This window comes from Durio zibethinus, chromosome 9 (assembly GCF_047325235.1).
Source record: "Durio zibethinus cultivar Kanyao isolate XHJ-2024 chromosome 9, ASM4732523v1, whole genome shotgun sequence".
NCBI lineage: Eukaryota > Viridiplantae > Streptophyta > Magnoliopsida > Malvales > Malvaceae > Durio > Durio zibethinus.
Window position 1 is genome coordinate 21,693,658 of NC_143170.1, and position 21,707 is coordinate 21,715,364.

At 32.1% G+C, this 21,707-nt stretch overlaps 1 protein-coding gene and 2 non-coding genes across 3 annotated transcripts; 2 read left to right on the forward strand and 1 right to left on the reverse strand.

The window, feature by feature from the left end:
• Nucleotides 1-1,059: 1,059 nt before the first annotated feature.
• LOC149516864 (small nucleolar RNA R71) lies at nucleotides 1,060-1,167 on the reverse strand. The gene has a single exon (XR_016345454.1). It is a non-coding gene; the product is annotated as a small nucleolar RNA R71 (small nucleolar RNA).
• Nucleotides 1,168-12,874: 11,707 nt separating this feature from the next.
• LOC149516865 (small nucleolar RNA R71) lies at nucleotides 12,875-12,981 on the forward strand. Its single transcript, XR_016345452.1, has one exon. It is a non-coding gene; the product is annotated as a small nucleolar RNA R71 (small nucleolar RNA).
• Nucleotides 12,982-18,025: 5,044 nt separating this feature from the next.
• Nucleotides 18,026-20,927, forward strand: OCT1 (organic cation/carnitine transporter1). The gene is given in 3 exon segments (XM_022899471.2): nucleotides 18,026-18,530; nucleotides 19,515-19,715; nucleotides 19,718-20,927. Coding segments are annotated over 3 exon segments (1,722 nt in total). The 5' UTR covers nucleotides 18,026-18,052; the 3' UTR covers nucleotides 20,761-20,927.
• Nucleotides 20,928-21,707: the final 780 nt, after the last annotated feature.

Sequence of the window (21,707 nt, forward strand, 5' to 3'; positions counted from 1 at the left end):
TACATGTATATTGCCCTATTATTCCTTTTATTCTTTCATTCTATTAAGCCCTTCTTAATTTTATTGTTTCCAAATTTCAATTATTATTGTCTTTAGGTTTAGTTTCAACCACAATCCTATTACTTGCTAAGTAATAGTTGATTAAGTAAGATCTAGGCCTACATAATTACTTTCAATCTTCCAATTTTTGTTTTGCAAATCAACCTAAGTTTTCTTAGTTTGGATATAAAAGCTTTGTCTACCATTTTTGGTACTTGAATCCACCCAACAATCAATTCTATAATCTTTGTTGGATGATATTCTGACACTTATCACTTTATTACTTGATTCAATCTTTACACTTGTAGACATTGCAAAAATAGGCAATCAAGTTTTTTGCACCATTGATGGGGATTATAACAATGTTTGATTCATTATCAATAAGGATTCTATGCTATTTAGTAATCTAAACATTTACTTTAATTTACTTTTATCTATTTTGATCTTTTCTTGTTTGTATGTGTAGATCTAAAAGTATTGACCTAGCTCTTATTGATTAAGAGATTGAAAGAACTTTTAGACATAAAAAAAAAAGAGCAATCAGCACCACTTGCACTAACAAAAATCATGAATGCAAAGAATGAATGATAAAAAAACATTGAGGGATTATGCAATCATTAATGCCGATGGTTTCCAACCATCCATATGAAGGCCAGCCATTCAAGCAAACAACTATGAGATCAAGCCTTCAATAATCCAAATTGTCTAAACTTTTGTATAGTTTGGTGGTCCACCAAATGATGATCCTAACCTTTACTTATCTAAAATTTTAAAATTACATGATATGTTTAAATATAATGGTATTCAGATGATGCAATATGACTAAAACTTTTTCTTTTTTCTCTTAAAGATAAGGTGAAAAGTTGGCTGTCTTCACTACTATCTATCTCACTTTTTCTTTTTTCTCTTAAAGATAGGGTGAAAAATTGGCTATCTTCACAACTATTTGGCTCCATTATAACTTGGGAGAACTTGGTGCAAAAGTTTCTTATGAAGTTTTTTCCATTTGCCAAGACTGCCAAGTTAAGGAGTGAAATCACTACTTTTATGCAAGTGGATGGAGAAAACCTTTATGATGCATGGGAAAAGATTTAAAAAGTTATTGAGAAAGTGTCCGCACCATAGTCTTCCCCAATGGTTGCAAATTTAAATTTTCTATAATGGCCTCCTTCTATCGATAGAACCACTTTGGATTTAGCTACTGGATGAGCCGTTATGAGCAAAACTACTAAGGAGGATTATTAATTGATTGAGTAGATGTTGAGTAGATGGTTGCCAACAATTATCAGTAGGGTATGGAAAGAAAGGTCCTTATGAAATCTATTGGTGTTTATGAGTTAAACACTTTTACTTCCATAAATTCTTAATTAGCAACCTTAAGCAAAAAGATTGAAGCTTTAAGAGCCCCATCCCAAACCAAGCCTGTCCATGCAATTCAAAATCCTTTTGTTTCTTATGATATATGTGATGGACCACACTTTAGTGAAAAGTGCCAATTTAAGGTAGAAACAATTCAACATGCCCAATAATATAAGCCCATCTATAACCCTTATAGTAATACATATAAATCGAGTTGATGAAACCACCCTAACATTTCTTAGAATCAACCCAACCACCAATCCATTGATCGAAACAACTTCCATCTTAACCTACAAACCTATAACCCACCTCATAAAAAGAAACCAAGTTTTGAGGAAATGTTGACCCAGCTAATGTAAGCAACAATGCAAACATCTAAAGTTAAGTTGTATCAATAAGAAATCTTGAAAACCAAATTGATCAACTTGCTCAAGCCATAGCCAATCGACTTGTAAAAACCTTGCCCAACAATACTAAGTCCTTAAAAGATAGGGCAATAAAGCATGCAATGATACATATTCTTTTGGGGAAGATGGTATAGATAAGGATAATAAAGACATTATGGATGAGCATATGGTGGTAAATCTCCCTAGCTTTATTAAGCAGCCTAAGGTGAACTTTGTGTGGAGAAATGATCTAATTGAGGATGTTGAGTTAGTAAGGTATGGAAGAGAAATTTTAAAAATTTTGGTCATATGGCACTTAAAATACTGAAAGTATGAAACCCTATGAAAAGATAGGAGATGAGTTTGAACTGGAAGAAGATCTTGAAAAATGTAAAGAGGATCCTAAAGAATTCATTGAAGGATCAACTGAAGAAAGAAAGATGCTCATGCAAGTGGAAAAAACATTTTTAGAGAACATCAACTTGGGAGGAGCAAAAAGAGATTCATGAAACCAAAAGGCTAAAATTGACCCCAAGAATGACTACTCAAAGATAAGAATTTAAAGTAGCACTACCAATAAAGCCTATTCCATAGATGCTACTTAGAAAGTTGGATAATGCCAATTTTGTTAAAGATTGTTGTCTTGAACCTCAACAACTCCTTCTCAAAAAGTAAAAGATTTAAGGTGTTTCACTATCTCTTATACAATTGGTCATCTAAAATTTTATGAAACTTTTTATGATTTAAGGTCTAGTATCAATTTAATGCTTTTAAATGTTCTTATGCAGCTAGGATGTAGAAAGCTAAAGCCTTTAATTTGTACCCTCAAATTTGCTAATAAATCTACTAAGAAACCATAAAGAATGCTAGAGAATGTTTTGGTGAAAGTTAGTAAGTATACTTTTTTTTTTATGGATTTCATAGTTCTAGATATGAAGGATAATAAAGCTCTTTTGCTATTAGGCGGACCCTTCCTATTAACCTTTAAAGCTTTAATTGATGTGTACAATTGTGACCTTACTCTAAGATTAAAGGATAAAAAGATACAGTTTGTAACTAAAAGATATGGTATTCTTAGATATGAAGATTATGTACACTCAGTAACCAAAGATAAGGAAAAGGAAATCCTTAGGGAGCTAAATTTGAGTTATAAACCTCTTAACCTATTATTGTCAATCCACCTAGTAAGATCTTTATACCTTAGCCATGGTAAGCCCAAAACTAAAACTCCTAAGTTAAGTCCCAATTCAGTTTATGTTATCCCTGCAAATAGAGTTAACACACCTATTAGATCTAGTTCCATTTATGCCATACCACAAAAGAGAAGGCAATAAGAAAAACTCTCTCCTGAAAGGATGAGATTTTTTTTTTAGATATAAGGATGGTCAAGCTTGAACAAAACTAGCACTGTTTGAAAGACAACCCAAGTTGTACTTTAATGGTTTTTGCATCATTTTCTTTGTTTTTATTCTTAGGACATGTATGCTTTGATATGTTTTTGTGTTTTAGTGTTTTTTGTAAGGTGATGCAAGGAGATGCCTTATGAAGAACACAAAGATGATTCAGCCTTCAAGCAAAATTTTAAGGGAGTATTTTTTTTCCCTAAAGGCTTAATTAGATTTGTTTTGAAGTAGTGTTTAATGTAAATGTGGGGGAAAAGAAAACTTTTTGAACTTGACTGATTTTAAAAATTTTTACCCTTGTTACTTCATATTCAAACCAAATTAACATGCTAACTTCTTTATTATGCAAGCTTAGTTAATTTAGCATGAGCTTTTCAAGATTGACTTGAGTATGATATAAGGATAGTTTTGAATGTTATGAAGCAATGAAATAAATTCATAAGTATGCTTTTCTTTGGATGTAGTTTTTATGCATATGTCTTTATTTTTTTTCTATGAAATGCAATAATTCTTGTAAAGAGTTTTGTGAGATGTTAAGTTGTGTAGAAATTTGAAGATATATATATTACTCTAGAATTCACCTATTCAACCCTTGAGGTAAAATTTTAGACTATATTTGACTTAAGAAAATGATTTAGGCATTTCTTTGGATCGTTTGAGCCTTTTTTTAGCCCACCATTAATGATGCATCCCTAGTACTTTTTATTTTGAGCTTTATATATTGTTTTTTCTTTGTTTATTTCGGCCATAATAATAACCCCAAGCTTTTTTTTATTATTATCCCTTTTTTTTTTACCTAGCCCATTGTGCTTACTTGTTTTTAAACATTGTTTATTTAGGAGGAAGAGAGGTGCAAATAATGTAAAAAAAGAAAAAAAGGCAAAAAAAAAAAAGGAAAAAGGAAGGCAAAAAGCCTAAATAAAGCCGAAAATGGCTATGTAAAAAAAAAAGAAACAAATACTAAAAATAAAATAATGCCTCAAAGTCAAAAAATTCTCAAATGTTCAATCTTTAGTCCAAGAATTTCAAGAAGTAAGCTAAGGGTTATTGAGCCTAAATTTCCTTTTTTTCTACCTTGACCCAAGCTTTACATTATAATCCTTAAAGACCTTTTGATCTTGAGTCAAGTATGTAAGTCTAACATTAGTGAAAAGGAAAAGAGAAAGTGAACATATGAAGTTTATTCTATCTTTTAGTTGAAATGTGATGAAATGTTTTACATTCTTTTTACTTGAGTTATATGTATGAATTAAAGATGGAGTAATTACATATGCATGGTGATTATAAGATGTTTAGAGCTTACTTTTTTAAGGAATTTCTTATGAATCTATAGTTATAGTTAACTTTGTATTATGTGATAGTAAAAGAATGAACGTTTATGAAATTTTAACTTTATGAGTATATATAATGATGTTTAGTTTTGTTGATTTAAGAATTGTGCTTGAGGACAAGCAAAGTCTTAAGTGTAGGGTGTGATAGCACCTAAATTTATAGTGATTTTACAACTTAAAATGGGTGTAAAATTTTATATTTTGGTCAAATTTGTTACTGTTAATTTTTTTTAAGGTTTAAGACCATGGAACATGATTCATAAGCAATCCATGTATGCAAGAATGCAAGATAGTAGTTAGCCATGCAATAAGGATGATTAGCCAAACCTATTGGCTTTCCATTTGGCCAAGAGATGAATTTTACATGCATAAGGACTTTGCATCCATTCGGCTAGATCACTTCCAAGAAGATGTGATGTACATTTGAAGAATTCCTCTTGCATTGGGACACATACCTTTGACTAAATTGACTTTTAAAAGGATTGCAAGCACACTTGAAGAAGTTTAAGCGACAATGATACTGAAGCATTCGACCAAAAATGTTTGAATTTAACCATGACCTTTTGATAACCCATTTGAAAACTTGTGATGGAAGAACTCTAGCAAGATAAATCTCAAAGATAATTAAAGGAAATCAAATATCTTGTCTTAGATCCCAAGCCTAAGCCAAACCTATCATGATGCACTCCATGATGAATGACCATGATAAATTCCAATGACCCCTATTCAACCAAGACACTTACAAACCAAGAGTCCCATTCGACCATGCTTCATTAAAGATGAAGATAAGCTTTATCCTCTAGAATTTGAATAGGAATAGATCTTGTAATCCCTATCCCCCTCTAGCCGACCCTCCATCTATAAATAAGGAGGCTAGTTCACATCTTAAGCAACCCATTTCATTCCTCACATTCTTTTTCTTTCTTTTTTACTTCTCTTTTAGTCTTTAGTCTTTTAGTTTTCTTTGTAATTGGTTCAGGTGATAGATTAGCTAATAAATTGTTTAAATTCTTCAATACAAGCATTCTTTTCTAAAAAGCTTTATTTCTTTTCTACTTTTAGTTTGCACATTTTTTATTGTTTTAAGTTTTGGCAATCCCTATTTCCCATTCTTTAGTTTACAAGTTGTTTTAAGCATTTCTACTTTCAATACAAGTTTTGGCCATTACTATTTTCTTTCTTTCTTTTCAAATTTCAGTTTGCATGTGTTTTGCCTTATTATTCCTTTTATGCTTTCATTCTATTTTGCCTTTCTTAATCTTATCGTTTCTAAATTTCAATTCTTGTTATCTATAAATTTAGTTTCGACCACAATCATATTACTTACCAAGTGACAGTTGGTTAAGTAATATCTAGGCCTACATAATTGCTTTTAATATTTTATTTTTTGTTTTGCAAATCAACCTAAGTTTTCTTAGTTTAGATATAAAAGTTTAGTATATCATCTTTGGTACTTAAATCGACCTAACAATCAATTCTATAATTCTTATGGGATGATACTCTAACACTTATCATGCACTTACAAACATTGTGAAAATAGGCAATCAATATACAATGTCATATTTTGAAAGCATCACTTGCCATCTTGCAATTATCCCAAATACTGATGGCTTTTCCAAAATATACTTGATAGGATCCAACTTTGCTATGAGCCAAGTAGTATGATATAAAATGTATTGCTTGAGCCTTTAAGTTGACCAAGCTAATGTGTAACACATTTTTTCTAGTGGCAAGTACTTGGATTCATAATTAGTGAACTTCTTACTCAGATAATAAATGACCTTTTCTTTCTTGTAATTTTTATCTTGTTGCCTTAGTATGCATCCCATTGAATTTTCATGCACAATTAAGTACATAATTAATGGCTTTCTTGGAATAGGTGGCAACATAAGTGAATTTGACAAGTATTCTTTCACCTTAAAAAAAGCTTCTTGACATTTCCCATTCGATTCACTTGGATTGTTTTTGCAAAGAAGCATGACAATAGAATCATACTTGAAAGTGAGTTGAGAGACGAAATAGGATATATAATTTAGTCTCCCTAGGAATCCTCGTATTTCTTTAGGTGTAATTGGTGGAGATAAATTATGAGTACCACGTATCTTATTTAGATCTACCTCAAATTCCCCTTTCATTTACCATAAAGCCTAGCAAATTTCTAAATGTGACACCAAATGTACACTTGGCAAGATTCAACTAGAGTTAAAACATTTTTAATCTATCAAATAGCTTCTTAAGATTGACAACATGGTCCTCTCTTTTACAAGATTTAGCTACCATGTGATCAAAATGCACTTCTATTTCTTTGTGCATCATATCATGAAAGAGAGTTACCATGGCCCTTTGATTGCTACTTTTTGTAATGCCTACAAGTGCACATATCATAATCAAGTAATAGTAGTGAGTGAGTAAAGTATCATCCCATTAGGATTATATAATTGAATTGTTGGGATTTCACCAAAGGTGATGAACTATCACAAGCCTTATATCTAACTAATGAAAAGGTTGATTGTGTTTGAATAAAGAAAAACAATAAAATAAACCAAAATATAAAAACAAAATCTTGTATTGGCCTAAACTCATCCAACTGTCACTTGAAAAGTTTTAGATTATGGCTGAATAGAACTAGACCTAGAGTAAAAGAATATGCTTTTGGAAAGATTTGAAGAAAGAAAGTTTGTTGGCCAAAAGTTGTAGATTGCATAAAAGAAAGAATTGAACAAGATTTGCACGTAACCGAATACTTAAAAAGAAAGATTGTAAAGCTTTCTTTCTTGAATGTAAGCTGAAACTTTAGAACAGAAAAGAATGATTGCCAAAACTATAAGAACATAAAAATACTTGTAAACTAAAAAGAATGTATGAAAGCTTGAAAAGAATTGATCTTGAAAATAAAAGAACGCTTTGAATTAGGAAAAAAATTTAGATAATACTTTCATTATGGCTAATCTATCACCTTAGCCAAACTACAAAGAAACTATAAAAGAAACTAATAGAACTTAAACTAAGAACTAGAGAAAAGAATAATTGAGTGGGATGAGATGTTAGATGCTTTGATATAAAAGAGAGCCTCTCTATTTATAGATTGGGGGTGCAGCTATGGGGGAAGATTTGAATTACGAAGTCCTTTTCCATTCACCAAATAAATATAAAATTTAACTATGAATGTAAACTTGAAAATGTAAAACTTGGGTTGCCTCTTGATAATTTTATTGTTTATAGAATTATCATAGGGTTTTATGTAAAATTATAACACTTCTATACTTGATATTTGCTTGAATTAATCCATTTTCTATCTAAATGTGTTAATTGTACTAAATGTAGGTAAAATGAAAGATTGAGGAAATTAAATTAAAAATACAATCGAAGAGAAAATTCAAGGTGAAGTGGCTGATTTAAAGAACTAAATGTGGAGGCCAAATAGGATGCAAGGTGCTAGCCAAACACTTGAAGAAAACAAAGCATCAAGTGGCGTCAACATTGGATGGAATTGAAGACTGATTTTCAAGGCTATTTGCAATGATACTTGACTTGAGTTCAAGGCTAGTTTTGAGCTAAGTTGGAGCTGCATTTGAAATCTTAATTTCAAGTTTAAGTGGCTGATTTGATTAGTTAAATTTGGAAGCAAACATGGTGCCAAAGCCAGCTGGAAATTCAAGCTAAAAAAGGCAGCAGTGGCGTCACTTGTGGGCCGTTTATAGGTTTGATTATTGCGAGACTTGAAGCTGTTAAATGAGCTGACCTGAAGCTAAAATTAAGCCACATCGGATAACATTTAAATGCTCATTTTATAGGCTGAAATTGGAAGCAAAAACTGGATCAAACACCAAAAGCAATCACGGTTTTATAGGGCTGGGTAGTGTGCATTTTACTTGGCTTCAAAAGTTTCACATTTTGGTTGTGCTTGAGCTAGCTGGCTGTGCATGAGCTGCATGGAAAGGAAAAGGATGAAACTCCAGACCTTGAAAAAACCTGGAAAAGGTGGAGAAGCTGCCAAAACCACAAGCCAATGCAAAGCCATGTTCTTAGAATGTCCAAGCCGAGAGCAATTTCTTGGTGCATGAGTGAGCTGCATGGAAAAACATGTGCTGCCAAAAGTCACCTTTTTGGAGGAATTTTTTAGTTGAATTTTAAGAGCTGGCTTTAAATTCTCTTACTTTCGCATTGAATGACAATATGGAACAAGAATTTCCACATTTAAGACCATTGACCCCATGAAAAGAGAGAACCAAATTGTCAATGCTAATTATTTTCCAATTATGCTAGATTTCCTCACAGCTGTGTCTTCTGACTTTGGGGTGTTTTTGAAAGACTTTTTGGCTGTAGAAATCAGAGGTGAACATGCACAATTAAGTGGGGAACATGCGCAGGTATGGAAAAAAGAAGGATAACATGCTTGTAATCTTGAAAGAGCATTGATTTTCAATGTTGCCATAACTGGGGTGGTCACCGATTGAGGGTTTTAAGAGCTGTAAAAACTTGACCTTTGTAGGGCTTAGGTGGTTGCCAACACACCTCACATGTGGAGCACTCAAGACAACTCATTGGACCAGCCAAGCAAGCATCACATGGAAATGAGCTGAGCTGGAAATGTCAAGTCAGAAACTGGTGCAGCCTGGGACATTCCACAGCAGTACAGCATATTCCTCGTTTGATCTGGCTTTTTGGAAGGTTGAGATTGATTAATTTAAACCATTGATCATCTTAAGGAGACCTCAATATTGGCTATAAATTGGAGCTAATGGCCAACCTGAGGGATTTTTTTTTTTTTATCCTTTTCATTTTTTTCCCTTGTTTAGTTTAGGACGTCTTTGGGGTCTGGTGGCAGCAACATTGCTGGCCGACCAGCCCCTCCCATAAGACTTCATTTTCTTTCCTTTTTAGTTCATTTTCAAGCTCTTTTAATTGTTGTTTTTAGTTAGCTTTTAGCTTGTTTAAGTTTCCTTCAAGTTGCAAACACATTCCAAAGCTCTCTTTTATTTTGTTTAAGCAAGTTCTCATTTCCAGTTTCCAGATTTAATTTCCTTTATTTTACCAGCAAGTTTTGCATGATATTTGAGCTCTTTGAAGCTTAGAAAGGATGGCTTTGGGTGCTAACTTGATGGAAACATCATAGGGCTCCATAGGCTTGATCTTGGTGTGTTTATTTACATGCACTTTATATTTCTTGCCCTTTAATTTTTCCACCCAGTCTTTCTATTCTGCCTTTTAATTTTTGTTGTTGTTTACATATTGTTTTCATGCTTCTATTATGTTATTAAATCATGTTTAAGTGTTTCTTGCATGGTTGATTAAATGCCTTAGACGTAGGTTTGTTTCTTTATTCATTTTTCCTCTCATTCTTCATGCATTTTTTCATGTAGTTTTTCTCACTTTGTGTTCTGTTTTTGGTCTAAGTGTCCTTCATATTTTTTGTTAATTTTTTTTTGTCTATTTTGATGCTATGTTCATGGTTTTCACGTGGCATGTAGCTAGGTTAAGTTTTGGTTGCATTTAGTTCATTAGGACAGTAACATAGGTTAGATTTCATACTACATCTTGTGTATTTTTTCTGAAGCATTTCTGCTCAGTTTTAGGCAAAGCTTTCCTATACCTTTTTGGCTTGTTTTCATGTCTATTTTAAGCTAGTAAAACAGTTTTTACAAATTCCTTAGGTAGGGTTGCACTTTCCTAGATCTTAGTTCATAAGTCTTAGTTTCCATGCATTCTAGTATTTCAGTTTGCATAAATTTTTATTTCCTTAAGTGTTTGGTTTTTGTATAAGGTTCCTATAGGTTTTTGGTTTCATTGTAGGTGTAGATTAACCTTGTAAAACAGTTTTTATTTTCATTTACATTTAATGCATGTTTAGGTGGTAATTAGTCACATAGGTCATGTAGGAATTCTAGTTAGTTCACTTGCAAGTCTAATTTTTTGCATTTACATTATTATGCTTTCATGTTTAATGTCGTATTTAAGTGCGTTTAAATTATTTTTCATGCCTTGTTAACTTTTATGAAATTGTTTAAACTTTCTATTTTTAGAAACTTTGTATTTTTAGAATGTTTTATTTTCACTAAGTTTAATCTTTGGGTATTTTACTCTCTTCATAATTTGTAGCAATTTATGTTTAATATATTTGGTAATTTTATTTAGATTAATTTAGGCTAATTAGTTCACTAAAATTTTTTTTTTTCGAATCAGATATATCCAAACGGTCAAATTTGGTACTTACCCCTAGGTCTAGAACTCCCAATCCTTGAGGAGACAATAATCTAGAATACTTTCAATCTTATTACTTGTGCGACCCGTATACTTGTGGTACTCTTAATAGGTAGCAACAAGTTTTCCTAAATAGTGTTAGTTTTGGTCAAGCTTGACTATATCCAAAAGATCTAAAATTACCTCATTCTTTTAGAAGAGAGTTTCCTTTGTTACTTACTCTTTTGAGGTATTACATAAACAAAATTAGCTTTAGAAGGTTTACTAACTCTCCTAGTAGGTATCACATAAGATGGAATCGGGTTTGCTATAGGGACATTCGATTTAGGACTTGGAGGATTGACCTTGGGTTTGCAAGAATTAGGGCTAGCTAAGTGGGTTTTTGATTATGAGTCATGGGTTGGTGGATTCGATTATGCTCACTGACTTTTTATTTTTCTTTAACCATAGGGCTTGTACATCTTCATCATCTATAAGGATACCTTATCTAGTTATGAAGGAAATCCTTTTGTCCTTGAATTTTAAATCATAAAGTGACCTCATGGTTGCATACATCAATCAAGACTCTAGTGGTGATGAGGAATGGTCTACCAAACAAAATGGGGCCTTCACTATCGTCCATATGTAATATAAAAAAATTAACAGGAAAAGTGTACCTAGCCACTTTTATAAGAACATTCTCTAACACTCCTTAGGATTTTTTTATGAACTTGTCAGCAAATTTGATGGTTAAATTTAATGGTTTTAATATACCAACACCTAACTGCGTAAAAATATTCATAGGCATTAGATTGATACTTGACTTTAGATCACAAAGAGCTTTTCCAAAATATATACTACCAATGGAAAAATGTATAAATAAACTTCCTACATCATCTTTCTTTCTTGGCAAATGTAACTATCTTTATCTCCCTAAGTAGCTCTTTCCATTTCAACTTCGGTGCAAATTGTGCTACTTCGAATGTCTCCCTTTGAGTTGACATCCTTCGGGTCATTCTTACTCTTTTTACTTCTCGATCTTTTTCTTGTATTTCATTTTCAACAAGTTGTATGCTTTCAAGCAATGCTCTTCCAACTTGAATAAGTACTTCATCCTCGCTTGCCGAATTCTCCTTTATGTATTCTTCAGGATCCTTCTCTTGAATGTACTATTTAGGCTCTTCCTTTATCTTATAATTTTCATTCATCTTTTCATTCGGCATAACACTTTTAGGAGATTCTAGAGCCATATGATCAAAACTAGTTGAAATGTTTCCACCAAATTTCAATAATTCCTTATATTTTATTATTGAGTTCTCAATGTAATCCACCTCAGGTTGCTTCACAAAGCTTGCTAAATTCATCACCATTGGCTCATCCACAAAATCATCACCATCATCATAATAATATATACCTTCCTTACCATAGAGTACACAGCATTGCATGCTTCTTTACCTTGTTTATTGGGTTTGATTTAGTATTACTAGGCAAGGTTCCTAGGGGTTGATTGGCTATGGCATGAGCTAGCTAACCTATTCAGGTTTCAAGGTTTTTAATTGATGCAACTTGGCTTTACATTGTGGCATTGTTGAATTGCATCAGTTGGGTCAACATCTCTTCAAAGCATGTTTTGTTTTCTTGGGTGGGTTGTATGGTAATGGGCAAAAATTTGAATTTTGGTGGATGGTTTGATGTTTGGGTTGATTTTGATTCTAAGAAAAGTTTTGAGTGGTTCGTCCAGCCTCGGTTATATATGTTATTATATGGGTTATAGGCAGGCTTGGATTGTTGGGCATATTGGACCATTTCTATCCTAAATGGGCATTTACAGTGGCTTGTGGTCCTTCACAATTTTCACATGTAACAAAAAAGCTTTGGATAGCATGAACATGGGCAGTTTGGGCTAGGGTTCCTAAAGAATCTTTTTTTTTTTTTTCATGTTAGTTAACTATGTGGTGATAAATGTGAAAATGTCAAGCTCATAAATACAAGCAGATTTTTATGTACCTTTCTTTCTATACCCCATTGATAGTTGTTTGTTGCCATCTCTTTTATCAACTCATATACTTCTTCATCAGTTTTACTTATTATGGCTCCTTTAGGAATTGGATCAAGTGTAGTTTTCATGGATGGTGTCAATCCATTATAAAAGATTTATATTTGCAACCACTATAGGAGACCATGATGTGGATACTTTCCCAATAATTCTTTAAATCTCTCCCATGCATCATATAGATTCTCACCATCAAATTGTATGAATGTTATGATTTTGTTCCTCATCTTAGCTATCTTGGCAAGTGGAAAAATTTTTGTGAGGAACTTTTACACTAAGTCATCCCATGTTGTTATTGAACAAGATGGTAAAAAATATAGCTAACTCTTTGCCTTGTCCTTAAGAGAAAAAAGAAAAAGTCTTAGTCTGATTGCATTGTCAGAAACACCATTATATTTGAACATATCGCACATTTCTAAAAAGTTAGATAAATATAGATTTGGGTCATTGCTTGGTAACCCTCCAAACTATTCTAAAGTTTAGACCATTTGAATAATCAAAGGTTTTATCTCAAAATTGTTTGCTTTAATTGCCAGCCCTCTTATAGATGGTTGGAATCCATCAACATTAGGAATAGTATAGTCCCTTAATGTTCTATGACCTTCATTGTTTGTATTTGCCATTTGAATTGGTGCTGGTGGTGTTGTTTGCTTTCTTTGTAAACACCTAAAGGTTCTTTCGATTTCTTTGTCAAGCGAAGCTAGGTCAACACTTTTAAATCTATGCATACAAGCAAAGAAAAGATCAAAATAGTTTAAACAAATAAAAGAAAAGTGTTTAGATTACAAAGGAGTAGAAATCTTTATTGATATTATTTGAACACCAATATAATCCTTAGCAATGGTGTCAAAAACTTGATTGCTACCTTTTGAAATGCTTACAAGTGCACATATCATAATCAAGTAATAGTAATGAGTGAGTAGAGTATGGTCCCATAAGGATTATATGATTGAATTATTGGGTGGAATCAAGTACCAAAGGTGATAAACTATCACAAGCCCTATATCCAAACTAATGAAAAGGTTAATTGCATTTACAAAGAAAACAATAAAAGGAACCAAAATATAAAAACCAAATCTTGTATTGGGCTAAACTCAACTTATCCAACTATCACTTGGACAGTATTATATTGTGGCTGAATAAAACTAGATCAAAAGTAAAAGAATGCTTTTGGAAAGATTTGAAGAAAGAAAGATTATTCGTTGAAAGTTTCACATTGCATAAAAGAAAGATTTGAACAAGATTTGCAAGTAATTGAATACTTCAAAAGAAAGATTGTAAAGCTTTCTTAAATGTAAATCAAAACTTTAGAATGGTAAAAAAAATGATTGCTAAAACTATAAGAACATAAAAATATTTGAAAGCCAAAAAGAATGTATGAAAGCTTGAAAATATTGGATCTTGAAAATAAAATAACTCTTTGAATTAAGAAAAGAATTTAGAAAACACTTTAGTTATGGCTAATCTATCACCTTAGCCAAACTACAAAAAAACTATAAAAGAAACTAATAGAACTGAAACTAAGAACTAGAGAATAGAATAATGGAGTAGGATGAGATGTTAGATACTTTGATACAAATAGAGGTTCCCTATTTATAGATAAGGGTTTGGCTATAAAATAATATTTAGATTACAAAGTTCTTTTCCTATTTAAACTCTAAGAGATAAGTCTATCTTGATCTTAAAAGGAATTGGTCGAACATGGGAATCTTGCACTTTAGAAAGCCTTAGTTGAATGGGCATCTTGGGATTGATCTTAGATGTTCATGTATTCTTGCATGCTTGATCTTGCATTCATCAAGGGTGATTTGGCTAAACATGGTTTATCAAGACCATATAGTTGCATTGAATTCAAATTTTTAAGAGAGATCTTGCAAGAGTCTTTCTTCCACAGTAACTCTTTGAAAAGTGATCAAAAAGTTCTTGTCTTATGAAATCTCGTTTGGCCAAATATAATGAAAAGTCCTTCTTCAAGTATAAGTCTTCAATTTTTTAACTGCATATAGGAGTCCTTTTGTAAATAAGATAACCACACATATGTAGGAGTTCTAGTTTAATTAGGATTCTTTAATCCAAGTAAAATTAAGAAACCAAATACAAATGGGATTTGGCTATTCTTTTTCTAACATGGCCGAACAAGACAATGATTAAGCTTGTCCTAAACTTTCATAGATCTTGCATGAAATACTCGTCCCATCTACATTAAACCTAAAAATCAAGAAAACACCCAATAAAGGCCCCAAATTCAAAAGTTAGGTGTTTAAAAATTTCTATGTTGATTTTGGGTTGCTGAAAATAGCTAAGGATTGGGATCTTTATGTAATGGTGAGGAGTTATACATTTGTAGCCAATACCATCATCGATACAGCAAGTACTAATCTCCCAAGCAATGATTTCACAAATGAGAATGTAGTAGTTGACGTGAAGACCCGTTGGCTTGCTTGGCTTCTTTGACATTTAAGGTAGAAAATGAACCTTTTTCATGTCCTAATCTTTCATAGCATAGGAAAAATGGTTCTTTGAGAGATTTTTATAAACCTTTTTTGCCATATGTTGACCCCACCAACATCAATAGTAATTAGCTTATAGATCTTAGCTTTTCAAGTTCTATTCTTAAAGGCTCTAGTAGTGAACAACATCAACATCAAAGGTTATTATAGCAGCATGAACAACCCACCATCACAAGTAGTAGCATTAGGATTAGCTCCCCATTGACTCCCACCTTCCATTTTATTTTGGTTTTTTTTGCCAGTATGGAAACCAATAACAACAACACCATATATAAGAATAACCACAATCATAGTAGCAAATTAATCCATTACACCGACAATAGTAGCTACAACAAGTTGTTCAACAACATGAAGTTCCAAGGCTTGCTACTATCCTTCTTTCAGCAAACCTGTAATTTTAGGCACCAAGCACCAAGATCAAGAAAAAGGTAAACAAACGAGCCTTTTTTTTGGGTTCATTTTTTTTTTTGTTCCAAAGATTAAAGCTTTGCAATTTTTCCTTAACTAAAAATCATCCATTTTTCTCGTTTTATAAGAAGAATTAGGAGAAAAAAACTGTATGCCATGTAACAGTAGATAAGTTGTGCTAAATCTAAATCAGCGTTAAAGTGCTACATTAGTTGGCTTTTATTCTTTTTACGTGTTATTACTGTGTGTATATTTCACAGCAAAGTTTCTGTTGAAAAAGACCTTACGTTATTATAAGTCAATAGCGTTTAATCCTTATTTGTATAAATTGAAAAGTTTAGTCCTAATTGAACAATCACCCAAATGTTTAATTCTAAATTGAGCATTTGGCCTTTTAAAATTTATCAAATAATTTATTGCTTTAAAATCAATAAAATTTTTCAATAGTTTGGTAAAATTTTATTTTAAGATTTAAATCCTTTAATAGTTTTATAAGATTAAAAAATATAATTAAACCTTTCAATAGTTCGATAATATTTGATTATAAGATTTAAATTCTCCAATAGTTTAGTAAGATTGATATGCAAAACTTATTTATGAATTTATTTAAAACATCATTAAATCTTTCAATATTTTGGTAAGATTTAATTTGAGATTTAAAATTTTCAATAGGTTGATAGGATTGATTTTATTTAAAATTTTATTTTATTTCTAAAAGAGATAATAAAACCCTCAAATAGTTTGGTAAAGTTCAATTTGAGATTTAAATCTTCTAATAATTTAATAAGATTAAAAATATTTTTAATATAAAATTTATATCAAAAAAATTAATTTAAATACATAAAATAAAAAATTTTAAACAAATACAAAAGGAATCAACTTGACTCAATAAAGACGAGGCTTAGCTTGGCTGTAGAGACAAAAAGAAGTGGCTTGCTACTCGGCTTGACTTGATAGGTGGCTCGACTTGTAGCAACGGGAACGGGTTAATAGGCAACATTACCAAAACATATTTCCCAAAAATAAATTTTTTGCCTAATACTCACAAATACTTTTTTTGCTCTCTTGCTTATTTTCTTTAATTGTTATGTCCTTTGCATTAATTATGGATCTTTAAATAGGTCTTTAATCCTAACTTCAATAGAATAAGGTTTTCTTGATTACTTCTCCTATCTGAACTCAACCTCGAATTTTTTAATCCAAATATCTTTCTCATCCCATATATATTCCTTTTCAAATTGAACTTTAAATTCAATCACCTCAATTAAAATCCATTGTTCCCCAAACCAATTCAATATGAGACAAACTCTTTTTTTTTAAAAAAAAAACCATAAATTAATAAATAAACTTAAACTAAATAAAATAAAATACCTAAATCCTATTAGACATCAAAGAGTATGTCTACACTGGTAATTAGGCAAGTCTTTTGAGAATTAAGTTTATGATGAAAAATATATTACAATTCATCAATACTTCTAATTAAAGATCATGTATATCATTTATCCATGAAAATTTTGGGATTCATTATTTTAGTTTCCTCTAATTTAGTATGAATGAACTTTTTTAGTAAAAAATAAAAGACACCCTTTTACAATTAAAAAGAAATGTGAGATTGATTGATTTATAAAATACATATTGACTTTTATTTTTTGGTTTTTTAAGGGGGCAGAACCCTACAACAAGGGGGAGGGGGGGAGGCTGGGGTTTGTCTTCTTAAAACTTGCTTGGCCACTGGTTTTTTGTTAATGTATTCTTTAATGGAAGAAAATATATAAACAACACATGAACATCCTTTAGCTGAATCAGCAAGCAATTTAGTGGTGCAGACTGTGTAAATATACAACTTATGATTGTTGAACACCTATCACCACCACCACCACCACCACCACCACCACCACCACCACCACACGTCTGCGGCCCTACTGGAACTATGCAGAGTGTGTGAAATATATATCAGCCGATCAAATTGGTGACTAATAATTAAGGTTTTCCATTTTTTCAATTCATCACATTTTTTTCTTTTGATACTTGTGTGAGTCAGAATTTTAACTCAATTATTGAATTTAAGAATTTTATTTCAGCATTCTATCAATGCAAACACGCGGCACATTTTCAAATTAATGGATCCCTGCCCCGGAAACTTTCTTCATGAATGTTCGTTCCCGATATGTAATGATATATCCCTCCACTCATGATCATGATATCATCATTCATTTCCTGTTTCTTGTCTTTTTGGTTTCCACCTAAAACAACCCAAATTTAAAAAAAAAAAAAAATCCTTGTTAATAGATTAGGGGCATCGAGGTCTGGCAAGAAACACATTGGAATGGACCACGGTCTTCAACAAAACCATCAAACATAAAATCCGCTAGGCGCTAGGGGCATGGAAAAAGAAGAAAAAGAAGAAGCGCAGGAGCTTGTGCATGACAAAGGAAACAATCCAGGAGAAGCCAAGTTAGAGGTCACTGTGGATGAGGTGGTAGAAGGGTATGTGGTATCCTTTTGGTTCTCCCAGCTGCTGCATGTGCTCTTGGTGTCATTGGCATGGATCTTTGATTCGCAGAATACCGTAACCACCATCTTTACTGATGCCCAACTAGCTGCTTGGAGATGCAAAACCCTTGATCCTAAATCTAAATATTATAATAGTACTAGTGCATCAATATCCTCGTCGTTGTGCATAAGCAAGACTAGTACCGGCAACCAAGGGCAATTCGGTTCTGTCTGTGGATTGGAAGCGGGCACTTGGGAGTGGATTGGAGGAAATACGACCTCCACTATTGCTGAGTGGGGTCTTATATGCGACCGCAGGTTTCTTGCTGCTGTTCCTGCTTCCCTCTTCTTTATGGGTTCGATTTTTGGTAAATTTTTATTCAATATCTCTTCCCTCCTTTTTATAGTTTTAGTTTCTCCATTCTTTCCGATGGCTTCATTCATATTCACTCTGTAGTCTAAAATGAATCTGTTCCTACTGGTTTGTATGGGACTAGTCGCAGTTGGGGAAGAGTCGGTCTCCTTTTCGTTCGTTTTCTTTTTAAATTGAATTGTAAAACAAGAAGTTAATAAGCTTTGTGATGAGAACTGAATTAGATTTAATAATTTATGTATTTATATTAGTTTATTACATGTTAAATACATATAAAATATAAAAATTATCTTATCATAATTTGTGTTGACATATCAAATACAAAATATATATTTTTTTATTTTTATCAAATTTATATATGATATTATATAAAATTTTAAATCATATCGCTCTCGTGTCATTTTTCATATTCTGTTTAAAATTACCAAATTTACTTGAAGTTACTATCTATATAATTATCTATATTCATAAAATAAATTTGGTGAATATTTCACTCTTACAAAATAAAATAAAATAACCCTCAATTTTGTTGAAGCAATTTTGAAACAATATTAGTTTTAAGTAAAATACTAAATGCAATCTCATACAAATATTCACCGATTTAAAGAAGCATTGTGTAGAGAACATACAATGTAAAATAATACTTTCTTTTCTTTTTAACATCTTTTCTACACTTTTATGGCATTGTTTTCTAAAATCTATGTTATCTTAAACTCGCTAAAAATATTTACTTTCATCTTTCGATCTCAATTCCCCTTAACCGATCTCTGTCTCTCTCTTCAAGTTTTTGTTAGTTGTGTTATATCATGTATGACTTATTACTCTGTTATTATTCTTCTTTTTTAGGCGCGACAAGTAAAATTGAATATATATGTTGATCTATTTCTTTTTTTAACGCTTGGAAACATGTACATATATTTCAAACCAAAAGTCAATAATGAGTGAGAAACTAATGATCTTTGCCCACTTCCATGCATAGGATGTGCTTTCTATGGTCGCCTTGCCGACGCATGGTTGGGTAGAAAGAAAACATTGTTGCTGGCATGCATCTTAACCTCTACAACCACTTTCATCACCTCCCTTTCTCCAAATGTTTGGATATATGCGTTTCTCCGATTTGCAAACGGTTTTGCCCGTTCTGGGATTGGGATATGCTGTCTTGTTCTCTCAACAGAAGCTGTTAGCGCAAATGGCGTGGCCAAGTTGGCCAATGTGGCTTCTTTGTCTTCACGGCGGGTTTTCTATCTCTCCCTTTCATTGCCCAACCTACCAGAACCCATTGGAGGAATTTTTACAAGATCATATCCCTTCCTCCTCGTCTCTATACTCTTTTATTAGTCCCGTTTATATCAGAATCAACCCGCTGGCTCCTTCTTCGAGGGAAAAGAAAAGAAGCATTCGATGCATTACAAAAGTTTGCAGGACTCAATGGGAAGAAACTAGCTGACAACCTACAGCTCATAATCCCATCACAAGCCAAAACAGGCAGTGAAGAAGGTGAAAGAGATGCAACGACTAACAAAAACGAAAATCTATGGACTGTAAGATGGGCTGCTCAGAGGATGATTACGATTATGGTGGCTGGTTTTGGAGTTGGATTTGTTTATTATGGAATCCAGCTAAATGTCGAAAACCTCAACTTTAATCTCTACTTCACAGTTGTGCTTAATGCCCTGATGGAGATTCCTGCTGTTTTTATTGGTAGCATACTATTGAGTTTCATAAACCGACGTCTCCTTTTCTCAATGTCTGCAGTTTTAGCTGGCGTTTCGTGTGGTTTTTGCATCATTTTCTCCACCAGAGGAGGCAAAGCAAAGACTGATAGATCCTGTAGGAGCTGGCCTCAGTTGATAATTGAAGCAATTGGTTTCATGGCTGCTTCTATCGCGTTTGATGTCATGTATATTTACTGCGTTGAGCTTTTCCCCACTAACGTGAGAAACTTTGCAGTGTCGCTATTGCGCCAAGCCTTGATGTTAGGGGCTTCTTTATCTCCTTTATTGGTCGTTCTCGGTCGCGTGAGCCCATCTCTTTCCTTCCTTGTATTTGGGGCTTTTTCCATCCTAAGCAGAATTCTAAGTCTATGGCTTCCTGAGACTAGGAATTCTTCTCTTTATGAGAACCTAAAGCAACAAGAAAGGGGAGAGAAACTTCCTTCTCCATCAAATCACTCAGAGGTCCTAGCTCTAGAGCCTGCAAATGAGAAGAATATCGTCCCAGTATAATCTAATCCTCGGAATATGGTCCTAAGTGGTAACTCTAAGATACGCGCAAATGATACTCGCACGTATCAATTAAATGTGCATGTATCTTTAATAAATTTGAATACATAAGATAAGATAAATATGAGAATTATAGATTAAAATTTATCAGTGTTTTATTTTTTTTTAATTCTTACAATCATAATTAAATATTATATCTATATAATCAATTGAATATTCAAACTATTATATCATAATCAGTTAATAAATTATAACATAATTAGACAATCAAACCCATAAATAATGAAATTTGAATAAAAAATCTCAAGATTCTAGGATTTTTTTATTGCCACTAAACCAAAGTTTCATTGATTGTTATGAGTCCACGTTGAATTTTGTCACTATACTTCGATTTTGTTGAAATTTTACAACTATCCTTAATTTTCAATTGTTTTCATTTTTATTTTATAAAATAACAAAATTTATGAAAATTTATCACTTGAATTAAAAAAACTTTTTTAAAAAATATTTCAGTTTCGTTAATTTTATGTCTAAAATTAAAAATATTAAATTTGTAAAGGCAAAAGTTAATAAAACTAAAATGCAATTGTGGTCAAACTCACTATTTAATAATAGTATGGTTACAAATTGAACCTTAATTCCAAATTACAAACAAAAATATAAATTATCACATACTTGTAATTTCCTAAAATTAGATGAGAAGAGAAAGGATGTGGGAGGTTACATGCATAAGCATCAAATTTTACATATTAAAATTGAAAAAATAAATTTGATTTTAAAAATAAATAAAATTAAGCAAAAATTAGAATAGTTGTGAACGATGCAGATTTTATTTCTAGCACTCGTTTTAGTGTTGAGATTCAAAATTGAATTAGAAGTCACCAATGAATTTATTTATATCCTTGGAATCGATGTCCATTTCAAGGTCATAGTCTATCTTTACCAAAAAT